At 38.9% G+C, this 25,713-nt stretch overlaps 1 protein-coding gene across 16 annotated transcripts in view; it reads left to right on the top strand.

The window, feature by feature from the left end:
- KIF6 (kinesin family member 6) overlaps positions 1-25,713 on the top strand; it is a 380,576-nt gene that overhangs the window by 1,504 nt on the left and 353,359 nt on the right. For 11 of the 16 annotated variants that reach the window (XM_025418669.3, XM_025418662.3, XM_025418671.3 and 8 more), the window contains exons 2-3: positions 2,390-2,499; positions 7,556-7,630. In XM_025418669.3, coding sequence (XP_025274454.3) covers positions 2,390-2,499; positions 7,556-7,630 — 185 coding nt within the window. Of the gene's footprint in view, positions 1-2,389; positions 2,500-5,905; positions 6,001-7,555; positions 7,631-13,739; positions 13,839-25,713 lie in introns of those variants that run through there. The other 5 variants (XM_025418668.3, XM_049092077.1, XM_025418675.3 and 2 more) reach the window with 4 other exon arrangements.

Here is a 25,713-nt window from a genome sequence, read left to right as displayed (position 1 = left end):
TAAAAGGGCATCATATATACCCAGTGTTTTATATGTAAAGTCCCTCTGTACCTCTTACAGATTCTTAGCCAAAAATATTGAGCTTGTATACATAGACTCAGCAGTGGGAAGCAGGTGCTTGGATTTGGTAATGTTAGAGGATTGGTTGGGTGAGGGGGTGGCAGAGGTAGGGGGTTGATGGAGAATATTGGATGTAATTTTGAACTTTCTCTTTTCTTAAAGTGCAGTATTTGGTTACTGTACCTTCTTTTGCATTTCTTAGGTAGGATTCTGTAGAGTGGTTTGTTTGATACTCCAGGGAGTATTTTTAGGTGTCCTACTGCATTTTTATAATGGCAGATTCTTACCAAGATGCAACATTATACCACATACACAAAAATGAGAGAATACAGATGAACACATTTTGAGTTAGTATATCCCTGCTCTCCCTTAGCACCCTATCTTTTTGCTCCTGAGAGATGTGTGGTTGATTGTTTCTTTGCCTGTAACATTCAACCAGGAGTGACTCAAAGATATTTTTCTTTCTTTCCTCTTCATTTTGTGGTTCCATTACTTCATTAGTCTTATTCCTTAAGGCACTATAAAGTAAGTTATAGTAATTTATAGAGTGGTAACTTAGAAGATGCAGAAGACAAACCTCTGATAATTTGAGGTTTTTCACTTGTATACTGCTTATTAGTACATTTCCAAAACATGATGTTCACATTCATCGTTGCATTTCTTGTAATTGCCTTCCAGGTCTAAAAAAAAGCACTGTCTCAAATAAGTATTGTTATGACTAGAGGTAAAGAGTCCATCAATTAGACTAAACACATTTTCTGGTTGAGAGGGACCTTTCTTAATGCCTCATAGAATGGCTTAATCAGAGAGGTAGAGGGTCACTGTTCCTACCATAATAGTAGATGGCCCTTTCTGTCTTCTGAGCACTGAGTGTTACAGAACTTTTGAAAACGTGTAACTCAAATTTAAAGGAGTGCCTCACTCTTATATGTTTCATGTCTTATACACCCCTTTCCCTCACCTGTCTAGCCATTAACTTATTATTTTTTATTTTTTTAGTGTAGTGCCCTACAGGATATAATTTTTAAATGTCTCTTGGGAAAATCTAGCCACAGAAAGTCTCAGACTTGATGCCATTACTTTCTACAAATAATTTTATTTTACAAGACCATTTTTTGCATGATTTCTTCACGATTTAAGTGAGAGGTTTTAATAGGAAATCTGCTTAGGAAAATTATTTTTGGGAAATTTAGGTAAGTTTTTATTTGTTTAAGAATATGACCTTCCCCCCCCCCCCATAATCAAGGATCTAAATGAGTCTTAATAGGAAGTATTGCCTGTTAGAAAGACTTTTTATTTCCTAGTGAAAGACAACAAGTCTTAAAAAAAAAAAACTCTACTATCTAATGACTAACATTTTTTATGGTGCATTACAAAATGCTTCCATTTCCATGACATCATTTATCCCCACAGCAATCTTGTAAGGGAGGCAATTATATTTTCCTCATTTTATGTATAAAGGAACTGAGATTCAGACCATGGTGGCTGGTCACACAGCTGGTAAATTGAGCTCAGTGTTGGTCACAAGTCTTTGGGTACCATGTCTTATGCTATTCTTTATTCCACATGATCTGCCCATAGGCTTGAGTCTTGATTTTCCTGACCAGTAAATAAAGGAGTAGGTAACCATGAAGAGAATCAGACAACTGCAGTTGTAAAGGGGTTGGTTAAGACCCTTTATTTCCATATCAGTTTAGAGAGGTTAAGTGATTTCTCCCAGTCCCTTGCTAATTAGTGGCTGAGCTGGGAGGAGAACCTTGAAGATGACATCAAAGACATGAATTACATATGTCTTTTGAAACCACATGTCTTTTATCAAATGCCTGAATATGTCTCACGGAAACTTGGGCTGCTTTGAATATAACTTGAATTAGAGCATTCTTGTGAGCTGTCTGAGAAATCTCAGACCTAGTCCTTTGATCTGCTTTGGCCACTTTGTAAATGCTCAGAAATGCTTATTGGTTGTAGGAAGATGTTAATTTCTGGCACATAATTCCAAAGCAGCGCGTAGATTAATGTCCTGCTCTCAGAACTATTAGTTTCTTAACAATAGAGACACTCAAATGCTCAAATTTGAATACTAGATCATTCAAAGAGATCTGAGCTTTTGGTAGAGCATTGATTTAGGTTTTACTCCTTTTTCTGTTTCATATACTTGTTAGAGTCTGTGCACAGTTCAAAGAGGAAAATTATCCAAATTATACTATATTATGGCTTATCTAGAAAGTGCAATTTTTTATACAATTACAATGCCTATCATAATAACATGGTCAAATTTCAAGCCATAATTTTACCGTGCTATATTCATTTGTTGTCTTCGTATTTGCAGATTTATTCCATAGATGAAGATGAAAAATTAACACCTAACCTGGAAATTATCTTACCTCGCGATCTGGCAGATGGATTTGTGAATAATAAGCGAGAAAGCTACAAATTTAAGTAAGTTTATCTTTTGCCTTTGTTTCTGTTTCACTATTGAACTAACTCTGGTACTGTATTAATATCCACTGTGAAAACATTGGCGCCATTTCTTGAGGGAGAATGTAGTGCAATTCTCTGTTTCATCTAGTAGGTAGATTTCAGTTGTCTTTTCATTGCTGGGCCCAGAGTTGAAAAGATGGTGTGTTTCTGTATCCAAGATGCTGTCCCAAGATCCCAGCCTTTCTTTGTTACATCTGTTTATCTAGTGTTGTCCTTTTCCTGCTTGGCCCGCTCTGGTTTAGCACTTATTGGAAGCTCAGTGTATGACTAAACTCTATTAAAGTTAAAAAACTTAAGATATAACCTGTATGCTTCATAGAACAGCCTTCTTTATAACATAAATGATATTATGGATCTCATAGCACACTCCATATCTCTACTGTCTAAGGAAGTGGCCGCTAGCCACTGGTAGCTCTTAAGCACTTAAAATGTAGCCAGCCTGAACTGGGATGTGTTCTAAGGGTAAAATATATCAAGGATTTTTGAAGACTTAGTGTGGGGGGAAAAATGTTAAGCATCTCAAGAATTTTTTCATACTGATTACATATTAAAATGCTAAAGTTTGGGGTTATATTGGATTAAAAATAGATTATGAAAATTAATTTCACCTGTTTCTATGTTTAAAAAAGTGGCTACTGGACAATTTTGAATTACATGTACACTCACATATATGGATTGCATTATATTTCTCTTGGACAGCACTAAACTGTAGGGATTGGGTCAAGTGTACCTAACAGCCACCCCTGGATTGTCATCAGTGCATTTGGTCTAAATTCTCTTCTAGTAGCCAGGCCTTGAAATGGGGGATTTGGGCTCCTTTATGCTGCCTTTATTCTCTAGTTTCAGACTGCGCTATTTCTTCCATCCCCACTTTTGACTTTCGAAGAAGTCTGAGCCCAAGTTAAAGCTGTATTTGATCTCTGCCTAAATTTAGGTAGTGGATTTCTGGGGCCAATGGCAGGAATCCTAATTGCTGTCTTGCATTTCCCTTTAGGCTGTTTTGCTTGGGCTCTGCTTTCATACTGTTTCTGCCCTTGCCCTTTGCATAAAACCAACTCAGATATTTTTTATGGTTCTCTCGAGATTTCTTATTTACATACATACATATATACATACATTTATTTATTTATGTCTTATAAAAATTCTCTTTGGTCTTGACAGTTTTCCTTTGTGTCTCATTTATGTATGTCCTCCCACTTCCACCCCATCTTCTTGGTCTCCTTTTACTGTAAGCACTGTGGGATTGCTAGCACATGGTTGCGTGGTGAGGTGGTCCTTAACCCTATCTTTTTGGCTCCCCATTGCCTTTCATTTTGATCTTTAAGGAGTAGCCTTAATAATGCATGATTTAATCTTTCTGAAGCAGGCATTCTTCCACTGATGTAAGCATGCTACATACTTCAGTAGCTATGACTTCATGACATCTGGGTGAGGCCAGTCTCTATAAAGCCACAATTTGCTGAAACGTTTTATTCAGCATGATTCTATGTGATTGTTAGGAAACAATTGGCCACATGTCTATCTATTGGCCTTTTCCAAAGTATTCTCTATATAATACAGACACAAACAGTGCATTTAAACATGTTCATTGAAAATGTGTTATTTGCTTATTTTTAAATCTCTTACTCATTCTTTCTAAATCTCTGGATTAAGAATATTGACTTTGGCATTTTGTTTTATTTATTTATATTTCTTTTAGATTTTATTTATTTATTCATGAGAAACACAGAGAGAGAGGCAGAGACATAGCAGAGGGGGAAGCAGTCTCCCTACAGGGAGCCCTATGCGGGACTCAGTTTCCAGACCCAGGATCATGACCTGAGCCCAAGGCAGGTGCTCAACTGCTGAGCCAACCAGGTGTCCCTGCTTTAGCATTTTAAATAAAGAAATTAATAAAGTATTTCACTTATACCTATGTTCAGAGATAAATATTTAAATACTTTAAGGGTGTTTTCTCCCAAGAAAATTCATCCATTCAATCAATTAATATTTATTGACCATCTGCTGTGTGCTGTTTTAATGGCTAGGAATATAGCAGGGAATGCAACAAAGGTCTGGCTCTTATGGTGCTTACATTTTAGTGGGAGGAGGTAGATAGGCAGATCCTTTAGTACAACATATATCAAAAAGTGTTAAGTGCCACAGAGAAAAATAAGGCAGGACAATAAGGAGTACCAGGAAGAGGGGCAAGGAAAGAGATGGTTGCAGTGTTTCATAGGGCAGTCAGGGAAGCTGTCACAAGAAGGTGATATTTGAGCAAAGGCTTACAGGAGGTGAGGAAGTCAGACATTCAGATACCCGAGGGATTGGGATTCTAGGCCAACGAAATTCCTAGAGCAAGTCCCTGAGATGGTAGAGTGCTGGCATGTCTGAGGAAGAGTAAAGGGTCTGTGGGGCTGGAGGAGAAGAAGGTCAAAGGGGCAGCAGAGTGTCTAGATCGTAGAGAGCCTTATAAGTCATCATAAGATTCTTTTGGGGAAAAGTCCTTGTAAACTTTCTCTTCCCAAAGTGTTAATGGAAGGTAATGGAGGGTTTTGAACAGAAGAATGAAATAGTTTCACTTATGTCTTAGCAGGATCATTTGTCCTGGCATGTAGAAAATAGACTGTAAGAGCAGCCTGTTTTAAGGGAGACCAAGCAAGAAACTGGTAGCTTGGGCTGGAGTAGTAGCAAGTGGAAATGCTGAGAAATAGTTGCATTCTAGATGTATTGTGAAGGTCAGAGCTGACAGTTATCAGATGGGTGGGATATAGAGTGTAACAGAGGGAGGGAGAGCAGGGAGAGAATGAGAGAAGGAGAGAGAGAAAGGGAGAGAGAGAGAGAAAAAAAGAGAGAGAGAGAGAGAGAGGAGTCAGGAGTCAGGATGCCCTAAGGGCTTTGGGCTGAACGTTTGGAAGGATGGAGTTGTCGTGTAGTAGGATGAAGAGGACCAGGAGGAACAAGTTTGGGGTGGGAAAAGGTCAGCATATGCCAAGTTCAAAATGGAGTTTAGAAAAAGCCTACACAACTTCCTAATAAATGAAAGCACCTTCTCAGAATCAGGACACCGAAGTTATGTCTCAGAGTACGTTATTGATTAGCTCCAGGGCCAGGAATAAATTGCTTTATTTCCCTGGGCCTCAACCTCCTTCTCTGGAAAAGATTTGACTGAATTCTTTAAACTCTATGATTCTGTTTTATTCTTGCATGATTTTCAAAAGCTAGCTGATCATAATGACTTTTCAAATTTCTGTGTAACTATATTATATAAAACAAAATATTTTGGGATGATGATATTTGGTCTTTAGTGACCATTGTATGATTCATTGAAACTCCTGCCATCTCTTCGGTTTACATGGTGATAGACATAATTCCTATTATTTAGGGAAGTGAGAGTTGGGAATGGCTGATGGGTTCACTCAGACATCACCAGCAAATCAACATTATCATCACCATCCTCAGAAGCACTGCTGCACTCAGGTAGTACTCCGACGAGCAATTGAGTGGCCATGTACCCTGTTATGTCAGCGTTCATATCTGAAGCTGTGATGCACCTAAAGCATTTCAAGGAGTGTTCTAGGCAAATTGGTAAATACTGCTGTCTAAGATATAATCTTGCCTGCTAAAAACATGGTAGCCAGTGTCTGACAGTCTCTCTCTTTGTGTAATTTTATTATTTGCTTCCTCAAAAAGGAGGTTGATAAGGCTTACAGCTTAATATTAATCAGTTAATATTGATTAAAGACCATGAATTTCATTCCATTTTGTATTTCCACCCAGCCCCAGACATCCTTCTGAACTCCTTGGTAGTGAAAACAGCCCCACATTTCATGTAGTCACTCCTTTAATTGAATGTGCGCCCGACTCACTTTTAAGTCACAAGGGAAACAGAGACCAGAAGTTCCTGAGCCACCCTGAAAGTTGCTTGGGATGCCCTCAAAATGTTTGTTTTAAAGGTTTTGCTTTAAAGCCACACTACCCCTAATTTTCATCTTGAAAAATCTTAAATATGCAGAAGAGTTGAAAGAATAACACAGTAGCCTCTCCTCTGCCCTTGGTGGGAGATTCACCCATCATTTTGCCATTTTGCCCTATTTTGCCATTTTGCCCTATATGCTTATGCCCCCCCTCTCTTCCTCTCTCCCTCTCTCCCTCCTCCCTCTCTCCCTCTCTCCCCTTCTCTCCCCCTCTCTCCCTCTCCCTCTATCCTCTTCCCTTTGGCCCCTCTCCTCCTCTTTCTCCCTGTGTGTCTCTCTCTCTTACTTTTTCATGATCTTTTAATGAGGGGCATTCCAGTAGGTAGGCAACTTGCCACACCATGAGAGTTACTGCTGGTTTCCCACTGTGCCCATGATCGCATACTAAGCTCAGTCACAGTGCCACTGTGAGAGGAGCAGCATCGACACCATCTAGTCTCTCCCCCATGGCCCTGGCCTTGCCAGTCTGATAAAGATACCTCTCTGCAGTATAGGCCCGTTTTGACTTACTGTTTGACTTTTGATTCATGATTAACCAAATGGGGCAAAACTATCCCGAGAGGTAAGTGTCCAACAGCAGGACATAGCACCTATTGATGGAAAATTGATTTCAGTTTGCCAAATTTGATAAATCGTACATTTCACAGCTGCATTCTGTCCTGACAGGTCAGACATCAGAAGTTCTCTGGCTTGTTTACATCCTGTTCTTGGGTTTCAATTTCACACACTTATCTGGATTCGAGTTTGATGCCAGTTGCAGACACTGTCCCTCTTGAGGGCTAAAGAACACACAGTTTATTATTTGGTTCAAAGCTGCGACAGTTTTTCAGAGGGATTTATTGTGCAGATCTTGTCAAAAGCAATACTGTTTACCCACCCTTTGTATACAGGGGTACAACGGTGCAGTGTGGTGGGGACTACAGGGCAAACATTGTGTCAGCTTAGGTAAGCCCAGTGATGTAAATATGGGGTAATTTACAAAGCTTTTGGGGAAAAAATATTAATCCAATTGTGTTTACAGCTCAGTCTTTAAATAATTACTACTTTAATATTTACAGATTTCAAAAGATTTTTGATCAGGGAGCAAGCCAAGAGACCATTTTTGAAAACATTGCCAAACCAGTTGCCGAGAGGTAGGATTGCCTATATTCTGTTTGGTGGGTTCGTGGTTTTTCACTTTGTCTTCCATTTTCAGGTAGTTGTGGTAATGTGTTTCGGCATATCAGTCATATACTCATTGCTGCAGGGCGTGTATTAATACCTTCTATTCATATAGCTGTTTGTTTTAGATTTAGATTCTTAACCTTAAAACAAACCAGTGAGAGAGACAGACTAGCCACATTACTCCCATTTTAAAGGCTCTGTAACTCTCTGAGGATCAGAGAGATTTAGCACACTGCTCAGGATTGCATGGCTAGTGATAGTAGAGTCCTGGGTCTGGTACATCACAGCACTAAGTCCAGAACTCTTTCCTCAATACAGAATTTCCAACATATGGTCAGAGTGATGAAGGATGAGGTACCTGGTAACACCTAGGAGGGCTACTAATGGTTGACCTAGCTCTACCTTTGTGTGATAACCACTTTGCAAAGCTTGGCCCTTAGCTTCTAGGCCATTTGTGTTTCTACATATTCAGATAGTTCCAGGCTAGTGACTATTAGAAGCAAACATCAATGAGAGTACCGAATAAATCAGAATGCCATTTTATTAGCATATATTGGCAAACTGTCTTTGGAACCAGACACTCAAGCCTCTTTGATAAGCACACCCCCCTTTTGTAGGAAATCTTTATGAGAAATTATCACTACTTAAGGTTGCTTTCCCATTGTGATATCAGTTGGATTAAAATGAAAAACGTTCAGTCTCCAACGTACGATAGTTCAATTTAGGATTTTCCAACTTGAGGATGGTGTGAAAGTGATAGGCATTCAGTAGAAATCCTATTTCAAATTATGAATTTTGATCTTTTCCTGGACTAGAGATATGCTGTACAGTACTCTCTTGTGATGCCAAGCAGAGGCAGTGAGCACTGCTCCCAGTCTGCCATGTGATCACAAGGGTCAACAACTGATGCACTTACAATCATTCTGTCTCCATATGTCATTCCCTTTTTTGCCTTCAGTACAGTTTTCAATAAATTGCATGAAGAAATCAACACTTTATTATAAAACAGGCTTTGTGGTGGATGACTTTACCCACCTGTAGGCCAACATGAGGTTCAGAGCATACTGAAGCTAGGCTAGGCTAAGCTGTGATGTTTGGTAAATTAGGTTCATGACATGCATTTTTACCTTATTGTGGGTTTCTTGGACAGAACCCTATTATAAGTGGTGGAAGATCTGTACCTGTTAAATAAACCCATTTTTCAGTTCCACTGATCAGTATACCCTTATGCCACAGGCATTGCTGGAAACTCACTGCCACATTTTGTCTTTTGAGCTCCTCAGTTTTATGAATCCTACTCAAACTAAGCCTTTCTCTTTTAATACAGTCTTCCTACACAGTGGGTGAAATGCAGTCCAGTAGGCTTTGGCTTAAAGTTTTAGTTATAGTCCCAATCCAGTAACTTCTACAGATTAAATTCAGTCTCCTTGACTGCATGTCACACATCTTTAAAATTCTCTTCCTTTTTGTAATCTTTTGGGTTATGTCATTTTTCAGATAGCTAGCATTGTGTGTTTTATTTCGAAACTTACTAAAATCATTCAGGGAGAGAGCCTTAGTTTCTGTTTCATGGGTATCTGGTTTTTTCTTCCCATTACTAACAAGCTCTTCCATCTTGAGCCCTTACCCCTCCAGCTCTTGCTGGGTCCTCAGCCTGAAATTGTTTTCCTTCAGAAATCTGCAGGGCTGTCCCCTCAGGCTTGGAGTCTTGCACATATGTTACCTTCTCCGTAAGGCCTTCCTTAATTAACTGCATTTGAAATTGCACTCTCTTTCACCTTTCCCTGTTTTATTTTAGCTTTTTAGCACTTATCACCGTCTGACACTCTGTATAGTTTGGTTGTTTATTAGTGTTTCGGTCTGTCTTCTGCTAGAACAAAAGCTCCACAAAGACTGGGATTTGTTTTGTTCACTGGCTTGACAATGACACCCAAACTAATGATGACAAGATTTCAAGAACGACAGGCATTTTTATACAGGCTATTGAGTCTTCTTAGTGAATCCTATCTTTTGCCAGTAGGAAACATTCCTCTTTGTCCTATATATTTTTTTTTTTTCTAAGAGAGGGAGAGAGGGATAGAGAGCAGGAGAGGAAGGAACAGGGTGGTAGCATGGGGAGGGGCAGAAGGAGAGGGAGAGAGAAAATCTGTCCCTCATGGAGAGCAGGGCTCATCCTCTCGACACAGATAATGACCTGAGCTGAAATCAATTTGGATGCTTAATGCTTAACTGACTGAGCCACCCAGGTGCCCCTCTTTGTCCTTAATACTTTTTTTCCTTACACCCCATTTTTCATGAAACTATTTTTGCTAATTTTTTTTCTGTTAGCCTTTATCTGGTTTATCTTTCTCCATCTCTTAATTCAACTGCCCTGTGACATTTTAAGTATGGTCTAAACAAAACATAGCTCGCTTTTCCCTTTTCAGCCACTCAGAGTCCCTACTCTTTAATTGATTACTCTGACCTGTTTATATTTATTAGGATCATGATAATGAGGTTTGGAGCTATTCTTTCTATCTTAAGTTACTTTTTCCATTTACCATACTTTTTGTGTTTTTCCTTGTTTTGCTGTTTGTTGGTTTGACTATACTTGTTGCTGGTGCTGCTTTCCATTTGTTCCCTTATAGTGTATGTTGTACTTCAACAGCAGCAGTATAGTTTAAGTTCAGATATTATTTAAACTCATTTGTATTTTTTCTGGATATCTAAAGTTTTTCCATCTGCCTCTCACTTTGCTCACTTTTACTTTGCCTTTCCTACTCCAGGTCATTTCCAGTATTGAGACCAACTGATAACTGCGTTCTGAATTGTTGTTAACCATTTTTATTAATAGCATTTATTTAAATTTATCTCTGAGTTAATATTTATTACTTCGTTCATCACTGTTTCATATACTCATGTCCACTTCTTTTTTTTTTTAAGATTTTATTTATTTATTCATGAAAGACACAGAAAGAGAGGCAGAGGCATAGGCAGAGGGAGAAGCAGGCTCCCTGTGGGGAGCCCGATATGGGACTTGATCCCAGGACCCTGGGATCATGACCTGAACCAAAGGCAGACGCTCAACCGCTCAACCACCCACATGCCCCTTATGTCCACTTCTTGGATTCCTTCTGTCTTTTCTGGTCATCATCCTTTGATACTTTTTTAGAAAGTTCAAGACTGGAATTTCTGGAAGCTTTTTATCTCCCTTCACAGTTATATGGAATTTGACTGGGTATAGAATAATTCTAGCTTAAACATTTCCTTTCTCTCATAACTGTGAAAATACTCCCCCATTGCCTCTTTGCTTGCAGTGTTGCTGAAAAGATGTCAGTGTTGATCTGGATCTTATTTCTTCTAGGGAAATGCCTTTTTTCCCCCCCTTTCTGGAAGCTTTTAGGATTTTTTTATTTTGTTCTTTGTTTCATAGCAGTGAACTTATTGATAGTGTAGTATAGATATGGCTGTTTTGTAATATATTCATGTATTCTTGCCTCATTCAGCCACTTCAGTCTGAAAACTCTTATATTCAAGCTCAAGGGTCAGGTCATCATATTGATAATATCTTTAATAATTTTAACAAAATCATTTTCTACCCTCCAGCTGTTTATTTTCTCTTTTTGGAACTTGTAGTTCTAAAACTACCACTTCTCACCTTCAAATATTATAACTGTCCATTCCTAGTTTCCATCTCTTTGTCTTTGGTTCTGAGTTCTGAAAGAATTTGTTAGCTCAGTCTCCCATCATTGGTAATTTACTTTTCAGTTGTATGCATTCTCTACCACCTGCCTCTTAAATTTTTAATTTTAGCAATTTTACTTTTCACTCCTAGGAGATGGGGGAAAAAGTTTATTCTTGTCTATTGATGTGATGTCCTCCCTTTTCACTCTGAATGACAATTATTATCTTCTTTTGAATTGGCTTTTTTCCTGTATGTCTTTTTTTTTTTTTAAATGTTTATGCTCTACTGTTGCTTTCCTGGTACATATTTTCCTCAGATATTTGGTGATTTTAAGAAATGCCTGGTGTTCCCTATGAAGATTAATCTTCAGGAGTACATGCCCAGGGTTAAATTTGGTCACTCCACACCAGGTCCTTTTAAACCTGTTCTGTTGGTTGACACATTGTAGCTTAATTCTGGCTACTGCATACAATTAAACCAAAATAAAATTAGTTCTATTTCTTTCCAAAATGGTATAATTCAGGAGTCTTCCTAATTCAGACTCATTTTTTCCTACCTAAGTCAAAGAGGGATGTGACTGCATGACTACAGAGCTGCATGACCAGTGGTGAGAATTTGTAAAGCTTTACATTTGTGTCATTGGAGATTAAGTAAAAGAATCTTTGTGGTTAGTTGTTTATTATTTGGTACATCTCCTCCAGGAAGTACCTCATCATTCCACCCCTTTTGAACTTTTTCTGAAATATATCCTATGTTGTTTAGTAACGTGCAAAAAGAGCCTTTTGCCATATGAGTTTTGCTCATTGATGTTGGACTAGTTTTTTGTAAAGATAATATTTAGTAGGTACACAAATGTGTATAGTACATGGATTGCATCATGAAATCATATGAAAGAGCCTGTAGATTTTTATTTATTTTTAATTTTTTTATTTATTTATTTTTTTGAGCCTGTAGATTTTTTAAAAATGTACTTTTGAAGTGTAGTTGTCATGCAATGTTATATTCATTTCAGGTATAAGGAATTTGTGGTTTTATGTGACGTTTCACCCAGCATTCTGCTTCTCAAGCTGGAGTGCATATATCTTGAGAGAATGTAGTGGTCTATCAAGGTGATGCCTGAAGCCACAAGCCAAACATGGTACATTATCCTAGAGTGCGAATTTTACGTAAGCATTTAAAGAGAGAATGTTAAACTCTAGACTTTCCTAAGATTCTATCACATGCACTTGTAAATCTGCAGAATCTCAGCATTTCATCTAATCTTATGTTTTACCTAAAAGCTTAGGATATGGGAAATTTATGTGCAGTGAGTGCTTTTGGAAAAATTTAGAAATTTAGTGCTTTAGAGGAACATGGTTTGACCAAAATGAAGAGTGCACACCATCAGGGGAATTGGTTGTGCCAAAGACAGAAGTCCCCCAGCTGCCACTGGACAGCTAAAGCATCTGCAGTACAACAAGGCCAACCAGGTGATGATGCTATTAGTCACTCTGTGAACCAGTTCTTTTTAACTTTCGATTTTATCGGGATTGAACAACCAAGTGTGATCTTTCAGTCTATGCTGAGAAGACGATGAAGGGAAAAAGCAAGTTCCCAGGCCTACCACTGGGAGCTCCTAGGGAGAAGTCTGTATTAGAATATTTGGACCATGCTCTGGCTGGATGGGAGGCCAGGGCTTGGTAGAGGAGGTCTTACAGGAGGCACAGTCCCATACTCCCAGGGCGCTGGGGTCCAGCCCCCGCAGGGCTCTAACCTGTGCTTCTAGGATACAGGCTCTGCTGCTGATGCTGCTGGTTGTGTAGCTTGTTCAGTCCTGCTGCATAAGCAGAGACAAGAAGACCAGAATGGGGTAGAAGAGAAGCCACAAAAAAGTACTTAAAAAAAATAAACTCAAATCTCATTGTCCATTTTTTCACCTCTGTGTACTCATGCTTCTCCCTTGTCTGGTTCCAACAGTGTGGCAGTGGAATAATCTGATTCAGGCATCAGCCCTGTGATTGAGTTATTGTGAGACTCTGGGTTGGACTTCCCATTGAGGGGAATCAGTTATCCCCTGAGAGAAAGGGAGATGCCAACAAGACCAAGCAAGACTGTTTTGAGGATGAAAAGAAATAGTGTATTCAAATGTACTTTGTAAACTTCAATGCCTTGTTCAGTGTAAGGGTTGAAAAAAATTAGACATATGTATCCTTTTTCCACTTTAAAAATATGCCCGGTAGTTTATGGCTTCAGACCAAAGTGAAGCAGACACACTTCTCCTCTCACTAAGTACAAGTAAAAACTCTGGGAATTATATATAAAAGAAACATAAGAAGATTCTGAAAGATGAGGAAAAAGTAGACTGGCCAGGGGACCTCAGGACCTGAGGAATGACATGGATTTTTGGTGTTTTTTTTCCCCCTCATGTATCCCAGACTGGAACAGACCCAGAAACACCAATAATAGTAGGCTCAGAAAAAGTGGCAAGAAAAGTCTATTCTCTACAGTCAGAAGACTAGGAAAGGGGCAACGCAGTGAGTAGAAACTTTTCTATACTAGTTGCCCTACTCCCTCCAGATACCATGGGAAAATCCCCAGCCCCACCCTGACAGCAAAGGCCTGGCTATCACAAGGCACTGAGTCCACCATTGCCAGGGTGGTATCAGAGGAGTGGGAAGACTTTTCATCCCCACATGTTACCACTTGAAGGTAACAACTTCTCCTTCTCCCCTCCCCGAAGTTGTCATCAGAAGTCACATGGGATCATAGAGTTCACCACAATCTAGAAGTAACAAGGCTTTCCTCACCCTGTTGTGGGATCAGTGGGCATCAGTATGGTGCCCCTCATTCTTCTATCCAGGAAGGTGTCAGATGAGGCTTAGAAGGGAGCCTGAAATCTCACCCTCACCCACAGGAACGAGGCTCCCCCACAGGTGTTAAGATGGATAGATGGGGAACCTGGATTTTCACTGTCACCTGGCAGTGGTAAGGTGATACCTCTTCCTGCTAGCATGGTGTCAGAGGAGGCATGCTAAAACAAGATTGAAGTATGACCTAGAATCTCATGATACAATACCTTTGCTATCCAAGATACAATTGAAAATCATGCATCAAATACGAAATATCAAGAATCGAAAAACATCAGTTTACATAAGACGAAATAATCAACAGATGCTGGCACATAGATGACATAGGTCTGGAATAATCTGAGAAGGATTTTAAGCAGCCACCATAGAAATGCTTCCATGAGCAATTAGAACATGCTTACAACAAATGAAAAGATTTAAAGTCTCAGCAAAAAAATAAAAGAAATAAAGAAGAACCAAATAGGAATTTAGAACTGGGAAGTACAATAAGTGAAATAAAAAATCTGATGGATGGCTCAACAACAAAAAGGAGAGCTCAGAGAAAGGAATCAATGAATTTGAAGAGGTTAACAATAGAAATCACCCAATGTGGACAATAGAAAGAAAATAGGCTAGAAAAAAAGTGAACAGATCCTCAGGGACCCCTAAGAACTATTGCAAATTATCTAACATTCCTGCCATCAGAACCCCCAAGGAGGGGAGAAAGAGAGAGGGGTTGCAAAGTATTCAGAGAAGTAATGTCTAAAAACTCCCCAAGTTTGGCAAAAGGCATAAATTTAGAGCTTTAAGAAACTGAGCAAACCCCAAACAGGATAAGCTCACATCCACTCTAAGACATATCATAGTTAAACTTCAGAACACTGAAGACAATGAAAAAATCTGAAAGCAATGAGTGAGAGATGGTACCTTACCTATAGGAAAAAAGAATAATTTGAATTATAGTGGATTTCTCATCAAAAATCATGAAATCTAGTTGGAAGTAGAATATTCTCAAGTGAAATGATGAAAGAAAAGAACTGTCAGCCCAGAATGGTATAACCAGTGTAATTATCTGTCAGGAATAAAGGGAGAAATAAAGATGTTCAGACAAAGGAAAACCTAAGACAATTAGTTGCCAATATACCTTCCCCAAAAGAAGCAATAAGAGAAGCTCTTGAAAAAAAGGGAAATGAAAATAGGATGAATCTTGGAACACTAGCAAGGAAGAGAGAACAACACAAAGGGCAAAAATGTGCATTCATAAAATAAACTCATTTCTCCTCTTCAGTCTAAAAAACCGTGTTTGATGAAGCAAAAAATAAAGCATTGTCTGATGACAATTACATTATAAACAAAGGAGGGTTAAGGGATGTAGAAGGAAGAAAGTTTTCCATACATTATTCAAAATGGTAATATGTCAACATCAGTAGATCTCTGGTGATGCTTGAAGAGCTCTGTGTCTTCATTGCAGTGATGGTTCCTTGCACTTACACATGTGATGAAATGACACAGAACTTTACATACGTATTGTCCTGGTATCAGCTTCCTACTTTTGGTAACATACTATAGTTATGCAAGAAATAACCATTGAGGGGAACTCGGTGAAGGATATACAGAGCCACGCTGTCCTCTCTTTGCAACTTGCTGAAAATTTGTAAGTATTTCAAAATAAAACATTAACATTTCCGGGCCTGAAAACTTTAGTGTCATTTGTTCTGTGATGTTCCTCTATTTAGCAAATTTGGTAATCTAAACTATTATACTAGGACTTCTCCCCATGGGACTCAGTAAAGCTAATTCCATTAGACATTCATCACAACATGCCTGCCAGTAAACACTTTATTTTTCTCAAATTTGGCTTTTAAGCAGAAAGTATTGGTCATCGCCAAATTATGCAAAAACCCACTGGCTCCCACAGATCTGTTCAACTTCTGGCTACATTTTTACTTCACCAGATGGATTGTTTATAAGCATGTACCTGTGCTTGGCTCCACTTCCTGCTCTAGTGTATTTCCTGATAACATTACATTTCTACCTTTTATGATTTCGCTATTATTCTTAAATATAAATAAGTATAGCACTTTTTAAATTGTATCTTCAACTGAAGACACGGTTTTGTGCTTAAAAACAGGAACACCTATCAGCTTTTGAAACCCACTGAATTATATAAGATGATGACCTGAGGGGGTTCCACCAAAATCTTAATAAGGATCATATTGCCATGCCACCCGCACCTTGTGAACTTGGAGAGAGCACAGCAGTCCACCTAACAAACACAGATCATATTGAGGATGCACACTTAAAATAATGAAATTTACTATTGTAGATAAACAAAAGAGTCTAAATTTGGATGTCTCTTCTTAGGAGCGGCCATTCAAGAAATTGCATGCTACCATCATTTTCGCAGTGAAAACTAAATTAAAGCTGTTTGTGACTTGATAAAATACCTCTAAAAATGGTCTGAGAGTTATATGAAGCAGTTTAACTGCAGAGGCCACTAGTTCTCTGACAGAGCAGATACAAGTGAAAATCACTGGGACAGTGGTAAAAATAAATAGCATTGCTTAAATTTAAAAGACAATAAAAGAGACTGACTAGGGGATCAGAGGTGCTCTCTCTCTCAGTGATGTGACTCCTTAGCTAGAAGATACTTGTTTTAGGCTGGCATGACCCCTACTAAAATGACCTTGAGGCCAGGATTGTGAAGGTCCTGTATTGGGGAGGTGAGCCCAGGAAGCACAAGCAAGGGAGTGGGGAAGTGAGACCATGAAGGAAAGGAAGCCACTAGGAGGTACGTTAAAAGAGTAGGTTACCACTTTGGGCAGCTGGGACTCAATCCCACTAGCACTCTTTGGAGGACTTGGAGAGCATGCCTCAGAGTTGTTCTACCCAAGAGGCAAAGAAGCTCCTCTGTTCAACCACACCTGTCCATTATTGGTTAGGGGCTGCTTCTGGGGTGCTTCTAGCCTCACCTGTACATGGACTAACCCAGCCTCTTAGGCATGGTAAGCCTGTGGGCAGAGGGCCACAGGCTCTTGCAGTAAGAAGTCATTTGCATGAATGGGAACAGGGAGTCAATTTGAGTGGAGAGGGGCCGGAGCACTGCTAACTTCTGCTACAGGACACCCGCATTTCTGCTGATTGTAGCCTGAAAACATCTGGGCTTCTCTCCTCAGCAATCACCCTGACAGGAAAGCAGATTCAAACAAAATCCAAAAGGAAAACAAAACCCAGTGTGATGGGCACTGAGGGGGGCACTTGACAGGATGAACACTGGGTGTTATGCTATATGTTGGTAAATCGAACTCCAATAAAAAAAAAAATACCAAAAAATAAAAAAAAAAGTAAAGTAGGTAAAGGACTGGAAATGAAAAAAAAAAACAAAAACAACAACAAAAAAAACACCCGATGTGATTTGTAATTACATTTTATGTGAGACTGGATTCTTGAAATATTGTGGTACTGAGATGAAGAGAAATTATCTGCATATTTTCTTCCCAGTTTTTTGAAGTTCACATACTCAGTATCATTTTGCCCATTAATCCTTGAGGATAATAGGAAAAGGTTCCTTGTCCATAAGTAATTAAGAACATTCTTTTTTATATTTGCTGTTCCTCAAACGCAGCAAGTGTGCTCCAAGCTCAGGGCCTTTGCACTTGCTATCCCCTCTGCCTGGAACTCTCTCTTGCTCCTGGCTTATACCTCCCTGTCTTACAGTTCTCTGCTCCAGTGTCTTCTCAGTGAGACCTTCCTTGACCACCCTATGTAACAGTCTCCACCCCACACTTATCCTTACCGTGCTCTATTTTTCTTTAGAGCATGTGTCACCAACTAACATACTTTATTCAGTGTTTACTTGTTAAATTTGTTTATTGCCTGCTTCTGCTCACTCAGATGTAAGCTTCATGAAAGCACGAACTTTTCATCTGTGTTCACTGCTATAACCTCAGCTCCTAGGACAGCGTCGGGTATATATTGGATATTCAGTGAGTAACTGTTGAGTGAGAGGATCAGTATGGAGAGGATTATCCTTTAGGGGCTGTAGCTTCCCTTTCTTGCTGAATGCATAGTGATGGGCTCTGTTTCCTGTAAAAGGAGCTTTACTTTTGGTTCCTCCCTGAGGTTTTTTGTTTTTTTGGACAGAGGCCTTTTCAGTGAATCTAAACACAATAGATAGCTGCTTTTTTTGTCTAGTCTGGTGGTTTTCAAAGTGGTCACCCTGGAACTTGGGAGGCATGCAGATTCTCTGGCCTCCCCCAGACCTGCTAAATCAGAGCAGTCTGTTCTAACAAGGCCTCTACGTGCTTCCAATACACTAAACTAAAACTAAAGCTGCAGATTGTGTGATCTAGGCAGACAGCTTTACAGAGGGTACCCATGGTATTCATCTTGCGTGTTATCTTTTCCAGAGATCTGACCTGTACTGTGAACAACTTTACAATTCTGAAATTTTGGTGTGGGTTTATAATTTCCATGCTGTGTCTTTGTAAAATGAGCGGAAGCACCTCATCCTCATGCTGGGGCAGGCCTCCTGGGTGTGAGTCCCATGTGTGGGGCCCCTTGTTCCGAAGGGCACCTGTCTGGGTTTAATACTCTATTGTTATTATTTACAGGACAATTAAAAAGTAACAGAGAAATCAGAAACTATTTGGCTAAGGTAATTAATCAGTTAAGATTACAGGAATTTAAACACTTTCTCTAAAGAAATAATTGAGGGAGACTCTGTAACATGTCAAGACCATGGACTTTGGAGCCATAAAAGTATGGTTCACCTCCCACCTTTAATACTTGATAGTTCTGTGGCTTTGAGCAGATTACTTACTCCATCCATGTCTCAGTTTTTTATCTGTTTGTGGGAAAATGGCTCCCTAATAGCTACTTCGTTTGCCCTGAGGACCAGATAAACTGGACATGAAAAACACACGCCCCAGTACACAGTGTGGGCTCAGGAAGTGTTAACTCTCACCCATTTTTGGCTCCTCACCAGTAGTTTTCTAGACAAAGATTTTTCATTCCAGTCCAGGGTTTTACCAAGTTATGAAGGCTTTTCTTTATGGATTTCCCTCCCCTACCCCCTGACTCTTGTTAGATTTAGTTTCTCCTGAGGCACAAATCCACATTTTTATCAGAGATCTTTACTTTGGGACATGAGGACGCAGTCCCAGATGATCCAGAGATATTTCCAGTTGTTATTATTCACCTTCTTATCCTCCCAAAAGATGATATACAAAGAAAGCAAATGGAATGCAAAGCCTTCTGGAAAATTCTTCCTACACAGATGTACAGTGATTGATTGCAACTGGCAAGGTTTTTACTATAGTTATTTGAATTTACAATTGACTGGCAAAAAGTACAACCATAGTTAAAATATGTTGTTTAAATTGCTGGGGTAAACACAGCAGTAAATTTAGTTAGTGCACAATCTAAATGTCTTCTTTTAAAAGTTGCTTTACTTGGAGCAGATCTCTGTTAGAAGAATTTCTGTCATTCTTGGTGAATTTGGCCATTCCTATGCTTGGCCAGGTGTTTTTGGTCAGATTTTTAATGTACTTCTGGCCAAATAACATGAACAGAATTAATTACTGTTATTTGGTAACAGCGAGAATATATTTGATTTTATACGGAGCTTTGCCAAACTCATACCACCTGCACATGTATATTATCTCAGTTTTTACAACAACCTCATGGATAGAAAGGCATTATTGTCCCCCTTTTTGACGAGAAAACTGGGTCTCTGAGCATTTATTTTTTTTAAGATTTTGTTTATTTATTCATGAGAGACACAGAGAGAGAGGCAGAGACATAGGCAGAGGGAGATGCTGGACTCGATCTCAGGACCCCAGGATCATGACCTGAGCCGAAAGCAGACACTCAACCACTGAACCACCCAGGCACCCTGGTCTCTGAACATTTAATTGACTTCCCCGGGGTCACACGGCAGCTATCACTAGAGCTGAGACTAGAATAGATCTTTCTTTCCTAGTCCTTTGATCCTCACATTGCTCTATCACACAGCTGTGTTTATATATTTCATTGCATTTCACTGGGATTACCCTTGCTAAATTCACCAGGGATGTTGGTGTCACCCAATCAGCGGGCAACTGTCAGGCCTCCTCCTGTTTGACTTTCAGAAGTATCCAACAGTGTTAACTCTTTCCTTTTGGCCATTATAAATTGGCAAAACTGAGGTGTTGGTTTTGTCTTGGTCAGTGTTGGGGGAGAGTGGTGGGCAGGTGTGGGAAGTGAAATTGCAACTTCTCTTTTATTTCCCATCTCCTGGATTTTTTCTTCCTGTGCTCCAGAATCTCTGATCTCTGTGGTTCTGTACTCACTGTGCCCTTTTCCTGGGCTCTGTCACATGTTCACATCCTCCAGGTGATGTTTCTTCCTCTTGTCCATAAAATGTCTTCATTCAATGTAGCTATTCTCCAAGGAAAACAATTAGATTGGATAAATTAACCATTATCCGTGACTCGTTCAGCTAACCTTTATTGAGTGCAAGCTATCTATCAGGCACTGAAAGTAAGTTTTAACATTCTTAACTTTCTTGGAGGAATTTTTATTTTATAAAAAGATCCTTATTTGCCAAAATCAGGCCAAGACTGATAGCATCTCAGCCATGATGACAGACTGAAATGAAAGATGTTACGCTCTGCATCAGAAGACATTTTGAGCAAGCATTCAGTGATGTCATTGCCAGACCTGCCATCCTCACAGATTCTGATAAGGGGGAAACCCATAGTTTCCAGTGGGATGGTTGTGACCCTGTGCTATTGTTTCTGGCAGCCATGGGACCAATGGGACCAGAAAAAGGAATCTGAGTCAAGGACAGCAATGCAAGGATGCCCAGGACTTAGGAGGCGGATCCAGTGCTAAACGTGTTACCCAAATAGAAATGGGCTGGGGCTGTTTGAGTGTCACTCTTGGCAGAATAAACTGGGCACTTCTGGACAAAGCAGACCGCTGGGGCAGGAGCAGAAGCTGGAAGAGTGCGGGTACGGAACGAGACTCTTGAGGGGTCACCGTGGACTATGTGGTGGTGACAGTTATGAATCCTCATAGCCTTGGCCAGCTCATGACTGATACACACAGGGAAGGTCCTAAGTGTGCGAAAGGCCTGGGGGAAATCCCTGTTTCTACATGTCCTCATACTCTTGCAGTTTTCTTGCTTCCCTTGGATTTTGTTCATTCTGACCAAGTGCATCTAATTAAATCAAGGCCATGTTTTATAAGTGGGCTTGATCTAATTTGTTTATACCTAACATTGGCCTCAGTAAAAATTTAGAAATTAGCTTTTCCCCCCAGTTTTGTTGAGATGTGACTGCAAAATAAAAAGTGTATATATTGAGATTGTATAATGTAGTGTTTTTTTTTTTAATTACTTTTGAGTATACTGAATGTTCAAAAGCAACATGATGGTTGTATAAATCATGTTTAATGCTTCAATCTAAGAAGTTTGAGTCCAGTTCTCTGGTGAGAAATGCAAAACTGATATTCTTCCCTAGTAACTGCAATTGAAATGTAGCGTGTCCCTTATATGCTCAAAACCCTTTCAGTGGCTCCCTGTTTCATTTGGAGAAGAAGCCCAGCTCTTTATGATGACGCAGAACCAGCTCTAGCTTCATCGACCTTGGCTCTGTAGCCACTCAGAGCCATACACTGAAAAGGGTTCCAGGCTTGGTTTAATCCTCTGCTGTTGCCATCTTGAAATTCCTAATAAATTACTATTTGAATTTTCATTTTGTAAGCGAAGTCCGGCGGGACAAAGAAGCATATTCCTGAAGAGAGGAGATCCCTGGAGCAGCAGGGTGCACATATGCTCATGGTCCAGGAAGCAGCTGGCATACACACGGGCTTGGGCACTGCAGGCAGTGTCCACCCAGTAGCATTTGGCCAGCTGTACACCTCAGAGCAGTTCAGGTCACCACAGGGCCATGACGGGTTGGGCATGCTGGGACTTGCAACTAGATGGGGAGTGTGACCACTGTAGCATCAGCAGAAGGGCATCGTGGCCATGCAAGATAGCAGAGGCTTCCTAAGGGGCCAACACCAGGACAGCCACAAGAGGCTGACTGCCTCTGTGCATCCCCAGAGCTGGTCCTAACAGTGTGTAATATTTAACCCTCCAGCCTGAGCAACAGAACAGGAACTGCTGGCACTCAGGGAACAAACTTTATCAGTAAGCTATTACAAAATAAAAGTAAACATATGACCATTGCACTGGTTTTCTTGCTTCCTTGGATTTTGTTCATTCTGACCAAGTGCATCTAATTAAATCAAGGCCATATCAGAGAGTTATCATATCAGAGAGTTAGAATTCTTTAGAGGTTAGAATTTTCAGTTTTGAAAACGTTGCAAGAAAAGCACATGTCCACAAGCTTCGAAACAGAAATTAAAGATCATTCAACAGAAAAGGACGCTATTTGTATATGAAACTTCAGATGAACCAATTAATGAAGGAGATAATTTTAAAATGAAAGATTTCCTTCTAATCATAGATATAGTGATAAAACACAAATATGTGTTTTGGATTATGCACATATTATGAAAGCCACTTCTAGTTTCTTACTCTACCTCCATGAGTTATAGGAGATGTCAGAGCAAATATTTGTCAGAGCAAATATTAAAATGCATTGGGTATATTTGCATTTAAAATTACACTCAAACTTACATGAAATTGATTTGTATGAAGAGTTCAGTCTTTATCTTCTCTAAAATAGAGAAACTATTTTATAAGATTCGTCAGCTTAAATGTACTAAAATTTATACTTTGAAGTAATTTATAAGCAATGTATTTCAATGTTGTCATAGCCTATAAAATACTCGTAATAGCCCCAGTGACAGGTGGATCAGCACAAAAATCTTTTTTGAAAGTAAAAATTATTAAAAATTATTTGTATGTTACACTCCCATGACTTACTGGAGTTTGTACCTTTTGACCACCTTTGCCCATCATGGTGACTACAGTTAACAGTACTGTATTGTATATTTAAAAGTTGTTAAGAGGTTACAACCAAAAAGTTCTCATCACAAGAAAATAAATTTTTGAAACAACAAAACTATTTATGATCTTGCATTTGCTGATGACTTTCAGTTAAATCAATTGAAAATGATGTGAAAGATATAAATTTGGTGATCTAATAAATGAATATGTAGTAAAAGTAAGCCAGGAAAATTATATGATCAATCAAGACATATTAATACAGTATTTTTATAAATTATATATAATATATAAGTATTAACTAATAATAAAGTTTTGTATGTATAAAATTATAATACCAATTTATTTAGCCAGTTGAAAGTTTATCATCATTCATGTTAATACCATTATCCTTTGAATTATAAGCAACCCCTATATTATGAATACTAAAGTACTTTTAAGGTATTTCAATACCTCTAACAGCACTTTTTTTCTTTTTGAATGAAGGAGCTCTGCATTTTCATCATGCACTGGGTCTCCCAAATAATGTAATTAGCCCTGCCAAAAAGGTCCTCCAAGATCTGCTCCCCTTTTCTATACAAAGGGGCACTTACCTTAAAGCTTTCTTCCTTTTTTCTCTTTGTTTAGTCACTATGCTTCAGGTTTTAATACTCCAGAAATCTTCAGCCTCAAGTAGGGCTTTTGCACTGGATGTTTTTTCTGCCTCGAACGTTCTTCCCCCAGATACCTACATAGCTCACACTGTTACCTCTTTAAAGTTTTTGCTAAAATGTCACTTTCTTAATGAGCACACCCAATGACCCTAGTTAAAACTGCATCCTGTCCCTCTCCCTGACTACCACGGACCCTCATATCTTACTCTGCATTTTTGTCTGTTGTACATCATCTATCTGCTCTGCTAGAACATCAGAATTAGAATGTAGGATTTCTATTCTGTTAGCTTGCTCATGACTCCCAAGCATCAATAATGCTAGAAACCCAGTGAATATTAGTGGAATGAATGAAGTCTGAAACTGTTAGATAAACGTGCGGTCGCTATGCAAGCCGAAATTATTCACATAACTGCAGTGTGTTTTTCTTTGTTGTACAATAGGCAAATTAGATTCTTGATTCCTCAAATTGTTTACAGCTAATGCTTTTGTATTTCCATCTATGTTAATTAATGAAAATTCCCATTATAGAACCATATACTCAATGCATGCTAATTAAATTGTGTTGTTCATATAATTGTAGCCATAAAAGGCTTTCAGAACTCTAAAAACTTTGTTATAAAAGCTTACACAGTTGAAATAAAAAGAAAACCCCAGTGGCTGAATTCTTTATTTGCTTGTTAAGAATATTTATCTCCTATGAGACCCTGTTTAGCCTCAATCTAAATGATAATAGAAGTACAGTATGTTTTCACTTAAGAGTGTCTGTATTTTCATTCTTAATTTAGGTGAATAGGCAATTGTGTCAGGAATTATTCAGAAATAAAATATTCTTCATCCACAGCTCTGCATAAATTCATTTACTAGCTTGTGTTCACTCTCAAGCACTAGGATCTTTGAAAATCAATATTCTTTTTTTTTTTTTTTAATTTTTTATTTATTTATGATAGTCACAGAGAGAGAGAGAGGCAGAGACACAGGCAGAGGGAGAAGCAGGCTCCATGCACCGGGAGCCTGATGTGGGATTCGATCCCGGGTCTCCGGGATCACGCCCTGGGCCAAAGGCAGGCACCAAACCGCTGCGCCACCCAGGGATCCCATCAATATTCTTTTTATTTCTGATTTAATTTTGGTTTATCATGAGGACACCAATTTTTTTTCTCACTGAGACAAAATCAGGATTGTTATTAAACTAGGAAGCATCGTTTTTTTAAAAAAAATAAGCTTGTGCTACATGCCACTTTGAAAAAAATGGAATTTTTTTTTTAATGGGAGAAATTGTTTCTGAAAGTTACTGTGCTCTCTGTATGTTTCTGGTAGAGAGAGTATTTATATCAAGACAATAAAATTTGGATTTCCAAGGAAGCCACCAAAATTATGAAACCCTTAAGTAATATACCAAAACTATTTTCTAAATATTGATATGACATAAAAACTTGATTAGCTTCTTTAAATTATAATTACAAGGTTGAAAATCATGATGGTAGTTTCATATCGTATTAGATGAAAGCATGGCTCCAAAGATTTCTCAATTTCTGTGTGATATTCATAATATTATATGAGTAATATGAATGAAAATTTTATGGTATAAAGAAGATCCAAAGATAGATACTACAAAGTTGTTGATTCTATAGTTTCTTGATCTATTTTATCTTTAATATCATTGAACCATGGAAAAATGACCAGTCTAATATTAGTCTCCAGGACTTTCTCAATGGCAAGACATAGAAACCTACCACAAATCCAAGAGAAAGGACTTTATGGCTTATGTTACTAGGAAGTCGAGAAATGTGTTGACTCCAGACTCAGTTTCCTCTATGTGGCCAGCAGCTCCAAATTTATAGGCTTGTAGAACCCCTATCCTCAAAGTTGGATATTTATGTCTCTTACTAGCTTCAGTAGAATGATCATGTGAGGTTCTAGATTTACATGGCCATCCCCACACAAATCACTATCACTGGAGGATGGGGTA

The sequence above is a fragment of the Canis lupus genome, chromosome 12, assembly GCF_003254725.2.
Source record: "Canis lupus dingo isolate Sandy chromosome 12, ASM325472v2, whole genome shotgun sequence".
In the NCBI taxonomy this organism is placed as follows: Eukaryota; Metazoa; Chordata; class Mammalia; order Carnivora; family Canidae; genus Canis; species Canis lupus.
The sequence above is the reverse complement of the archived record's forward strand: the minus strand, read 5'-3'. Positions and strand labels throughout refer to the sequence as shown.